Here is a 6000-nt window from a genome sequence, read left to right as displayed (position 1 = left end):
TCCTTCTTCTGCTTGAGTTTTGCCAGGAGCTCCTTGCTCATCCGTGCAGGTCTCCTGCCTCCTTTGCTTGACTTCCTACTCATAGGGATGCACCGCTCTTGAGCCTGGAGGAAGTGATGTTTGAATATTAACCAGCTCTCTTGAACDYYCCTTCCTTCTAGGGCCCTAACCCATGGGATTCCTCCAAGGAGGTCCCTGAAGAGGCCAAAGTTTGCTCTCCTAAACTCCAGGGTTGTGATCCTACTTAGTGCCCTGCTTCCTCCTCACAGGATCCTGAACTCCACCATCTCATGGTCACTGCAGCCAAGGCTGCCCCCAACCTTCACATCTTCAACCAATCATCACAGTCATTTCCATAATCACAAAATGAGACTCATTTTTTGACTAATTCTTCAGTAAAGTCTTACCTTATCATCTTTTAATCCCCCTTCCCCTTACATAGCTCCCTCTGGAACACACACCTCTATCCTTTTCTCACAAGCAATTTGATCTACACCCCAAAAGACATAGAAATACATCTTGCTACACAAATCATCTGCTGAATAAATCTTGCCTAGATTTTATGTTTGTAAATTATAACTGTAATTAACCCTACACGAGAGAGGGATTGTTGCTGTAATAAAAGATTCCTTAATTATGGACACATATAAGCCCTGGCATAAAAAAGCCAAGGCTTATTAGTCAGCATATAAACACTTTTCTTGTACTTTTGCCATCAGCTCAACCACAGCAGATTATTTTTTATCTGATGATGCAGCAATCAACCCAGAACTGTCATGACAGCAAAACACACCTTTAGCTTCTATTATCTAAGTGTACTTAAGCTGAGCAATGAATATGCAATGGAAATGATTAGATGAATAATTTGGAGCCTCAGGCAAAAAGATGAAATTGGAGAACAACAAAAAAATTGCAGAGAAAACCCATTAATAACAGGCCCAGGCCAACACCCAAAAGAAACTCTAACTGTTTTTTTTTTTCTGGTATTTCTTCCCTAAAAGAATTGTAAGAATCCGAACTACTTAGAATAGTGACAGTGCTAAATCTGTGAGAGTATCTACAGCATGGTAAAATTGCTTCACCAGGGCATCATTCCGTGAGTGTAAATTACAGTAGCATTTAAAAGCTATTTTGTATATGTTTTAGCACAGTATCTTCTGCACCTGTGCATTATGATGTTTCAACAAACTTCATAAACAAACTAGATACACTCTCCTAAGATAACCACATGTTACACTTCTGTTAATAAATACCAAAATTTGCTACTTTAAAAACACCAATTATGACATTGATTAGATTTCAAGTTGATGGTGTCACTTTTAAAATAGATTTCAATGCACAGTAAACTCAAAAGGATTTCACAGTTGTGAAACCTTCAGAAAGTATTTTGAACTTTGAATGATAATGAATGACAAGGTGTTATACTATGCCAAATGTCCTTTCTGAGACTGTAGGATTTTTTTTTTTTTTAATCAGATGGCAATAATATAGTACAATGAATTTCAAATACTATGTAGCCCTTATGTCCTACTAATTGTTGTGCAGAACTGGAGGGAGGAGGCAGGGCCAAAACTACATTGCCAAATACTGCTAAACTGACAGCTGTAAATTCTAGGGAATACAGTCATCTTGTTGTTGCAGCTGAAAACAATGACTACTGCAGAGGTGCTGTGTTATACAGTTAAGGTCTTTTGAGGTAATTTTACATCAACTAATAAGAAGCATGACTATAGAAAGGGAAATATGGAAATGAGCATACACCCATTGTTGCACAAGTGAATTAGGATGAAGACTAAAAAAGTTTTTTCAACACTGCTGTAAGGTTGAGTCATCCTACATGTTACTTGTATTAAAGATAGTTGATAAGTCATTGTCAGGTAGCACCGAAAACCTAAAGGCAGCTCCACTTCATGTACATCACATTGCAAGATAGGGATCTTTAGTTTACAAACACTTCAGTGCCCAAAGTCCATATCCAGCTCAGAGTTAAACATTTAGTTTAAGCTTATGTGCATCACCTAGGCACCTTTTGCAGTCAATGGAGAGGGAGCACCCCTTTCCCTCCCTCCCAGAAGGAAATTCACCTTGTCTTAAGATGGGTGGGATGAATCATCACCTGGTGGTACCTGTGGGGACAGTCTCCACTGTCTAGATCTGTATTTGTGTAATACCTAGCACAGAGTTTAACTCATAACCAACAGTGTTGCAAGTGTCCTTCCTTTGAGACCAGGGTTGAAGGGTTTCTTCAGCCTGTGTTGCCCAAAAGACACTAAGGCATGCTTCAGCCAAGCACAGTAAAGGTCAATATCCCCTTTTCTCTCTTCTTCTATGACTCCTTCCACATTGTTTGTGTAATATCGCCTCAGCTATATATATTTTATATATATACGTTATACCTATCTGAATAAGACCCATTCACAATCCTTGAACCAGCCATTGATGGCTCACTTTGCTGGTTAGTAGAAGACTATAGGCTTTTTCAAGTGTTAACTCCATCCCTTCCAAAGCTGTGTGAATTCTCTTCACCTCAGCAGGACATGAGCCCTATAAATGTCATGCTTTCAGAGTAAGATTCATGCTACTTGACACTCAGCTCACTGCCCCATGCTATAACACCAGAATCTCACCCACTTGGAATCCAACACCACAGCTTCGCCCTTTTTGTGGACTAACAGATGGATCCAGGAAAGGAGCTGTAGAGAAAAGCAGCATGCAGAGCTGGGCCTCCAACCAGAGCTGTCATCCCAGGGGGGACTATCTGAGTGGCATACACCTTGGCAGCTGCCCAGTCCTTCCTTATCAAGTAGCTGTGCGCACTGAAGGTTGCGATTGCTGAAGGCTTCAGATAAGTCAACAGCCTATATTATTCCTGTAGCTAATAATACTAGTTGTAATAAAAACGTATGAGTGAAATGACTAAGGAAATTCCCTCAGGGATCATCTATGGTAAGGAAAATTGCAAAGCAAAAGTGCACAATCATTATTAACCTATTATTTACTACAGTCTACCAATTCCCAATGTTTTTAATAGGGAAACTGGTGGTAAATACCATGTCCAATGACACAGTGACAGGACCAGGAAAGTAAATTTATTATCTGCAGTAATTTATTTTTATTGGTTCGAAACCAAATGTAGTAAAAATGTGAATGATGTATACTCACTGGAAGGTTTGCTTTTACAATGAATCCCCTGCAAACAGAAATAAAAATATTATAAAAGCTGTTATGAGGTAACAATAAATATAAATATTGCTTAATCATTAAACACAAATATAAACATACCTTAAACAAGTAAACATTTGCACAGTCCACAACAGAAATCACTTTCAAAATAAAAAAAAGATTTTCAAATACAGTGAAATTGCACACCATGACTGTTTATAAAGGGCTACTAAGTACAGGGACACAAGATCAACATTATCCATATTTTCAGGTATTTTCTATTGAAGTATAACAGTTATAACAAGTATAACAATTCCATCAACTACAGACTTCCTTTTATCAGGTATTGCCATTTCATACTGACTGATAGCTTATTTATTGTTTTGTTAGAAGTTTACAATGGAGTGTTTATAGTTCAATGTCAAGATAACTGGGCAAAGAAACCTATTGATTTTTTAACGGAAGATATCTAGAACATTTCTGATTATTAGATGAGTTTTTAGAAGATCACACTAGGCCAATGGAAGGAGGTATTACAGTCAACTGCAAACGAAGTTAAGAAATAAGACATGCCTTTTTGTTTTTGAGAATTATCTGCTCCAGAATCTGAAAATGAAATTACTCAGGCACATTACTTACCATGCTCAAGTGGGCAAGTGTTTTTGTAAGAGATAGAGTGAACCTGACAGTGAGATTTTAACAGGTTTCCAGACATCTTTCATAAAAAACAAACTATGTTTTCATAGTAAAATAAACACTTAACCACACAGTAAAATTCTGTGGAGTATAACCATAATATCTTATTTTGAATACCATCCGTGATATTCTAAATAAGAACTATTGCAAAGCAGCAAATACTGTTTTCTGCTGTTCTGACGTTCAAATTTCTGACATAACATTTACACCAGTATTCCTTAGTATAAGAAATAAAACATGTTCCCCTTTGCTTTCCCTTAAAACCAGATTCTCATTCACAGTGTAGTCACCAAAAGGAGCAGTCACCACCTTGTCTCTTCTGTTTTCAGGCAGACTGGCAGCTCTCAGTCCTTTCAAAACATTTTAGGACCTTGTCGATAAGCCAACAATCTGTGAGTTTTAGAGCCAGCAGAAGTCTAGTCTCTTGGTGGGCATTTGGCAGTTCTCAAGCTGTAGGCAAGTACAGAGTCTGTAGCCTGTATAAGGACATCATAAAATAACTATTGCTTGGTCTTCCATGAGGCTTTCATCTATAGGCAATTCTCTCCTCCCCATAAACAGCTGAAGAGCAAAATTATATTATTGCTTAAGGTGCGAAATGACAGCATGTTAGCTGTCCAATGGCAGTTTCCTGTGTGTATGGTCCTACCCTAGAGAGTGCGAGAAGTTTTCTGTCCTTCATCTTTGCATCAAAGGTTTTAACCTGGACAAACTTGTTTATGAAGAAAGCCTTTAGAAAACCAGTGAGTAGTACCTAATCTGTATTAATTCTCATTCCCCTCTATTCCTCTGCCCTTTCAGGATTTTTTTTTTTTTTAATATGCACTTTTGGAGGTAAGTAAGTCATCATCTTTACAACTCGCAGTTTGTCACTATAAACCATAAAAATGCAGATACATCAAATGTGGTATTTTAAACCACTTTTTAAAATAATAAAACCACATATTTTATAGATAGCCACATATTTTCATTGACTGAAAATTACAAAAGTTACTTGTGACGCTGCTAAAAATATTATGTTGGTTGCTTCTATTCAATACCACATCTATACCTAAAGAAGGAAATATAAAGGAAATCAAACTTCTTTACATAATTGTTCCCAAACTGGGATACTTCTATGTCAATGGTTTCAAAAATTCCTCAAATCCCACTGAAGGATTGAAAAATGTAACTGATATGACCTCATTTCTGCTGCAATGTGTTCAACAGAAATATTGGTACATGTATGAATTACTTCTGCAAAAAAAGCTTCAATGGTAGTTTGCTGATTTATACTCCCAAAGCAGATTCATCAGCAGAAAGAAGACTATAGCTTTCTAAATAGTTCAATGAAACATTAAACCAAAAAAAGTGGAACATGCCAGCTCATATAAAACTCCACTGGAATTTTAACTGCTGTTTCACAGCCCCAATTTTGAATTATTTCTAATCAGAACCCTGCAGGAGTATGCAGAAGGACAATTTGCATTCAGTTTCATTCACCTGACGTTCTAGATGGCCTTAGGAAATGTAAGAGACAAACATACAAAATGACTGCAAAAAATGGGGTGAGTGAGTTAGGGAGCTAGCTTTCTTGGTGAGAAAACCTAACTGTTGGATCAATTAATTGCTGAGCCACTGCTCATTGGAAGGAATTAATCCCTCATGAGGTTGATAATTTAGCAATTTACTTCCCTATTTCTACCTTCACATTTTATAGCCAGACTATTGAAAATATTTTGGTCAGGTGGCTTTACAGTTTTCCCTACTGCCAGTCAAAATTTCTCAGAACATCATCTTTAAACTAGTTGGCTACCAACTGCTCTCTGTCTAACCCTTCTTTCTGGTTATAATCATGGTGCAAAAATACATTAGAAAAAAATCAAGATTCCATTGAAGTTAACAACACAAAACTCAGAGGATCCAGCCTTTCATTTGCAGAATACTTCAGATTCCCAAGTTATGGCACCTGAAGAATGCAAATCATATTTAAATAAATTATTTTTAGTTTCAAACATGAAATGAGAAACAGGAGGCAGGTCCCTACACCTTGAAAACAAACTACCAACTTTGGTGGGGCTACAGGATGATGCAGAAATGTTCCTACATCTTTTAGTCTATCCAAATTAGTTCTTAAATTGCACTATTGCTGAGAGGACTCCT

At 37.3% G+C, this 6000-nt stretch overlaps 1 protein-coding gene across 1 annotated transcript in view; it reads right to left on the bottom strand.

Moving 5' to 3' along the window:
- IL17REL (interleukin 17 receptor E like) overlaps positions 1-6000 on the bottom strand; it is a 50023-nt gene that overhangs the window by 28727 nt on the left and 15296 nt on the right. The window contains exon 2 of the mRNA XM_026081524.1: positions 3163-3190. Coding sequence (XP_025937309.1) covers positions 3163-3190 — 28 coding nt within the window. The remainder of the gene's footprint in view (positions 1-3162; positions 3191-6000) is intronic.

This window comes from Apteryx rowi, unplaced genomic scaffold, assembly GCF_003343035.1.
Source record: "Apteryx rowi isolate R43461 unplaced genomic scaffold, aptRow1 scaffold_550, whole genome shotgun sequence".
NCBI lineage: Eukaryota > Metazoa > Chordata > Aves > Apterygiformes > Apterygidae > Apteryx > Apteryx rowi.
Note: the sequence above shows the minus strand (reverse complement) of the source record. Positions and strands in the feature narration are given on the sequence as shown.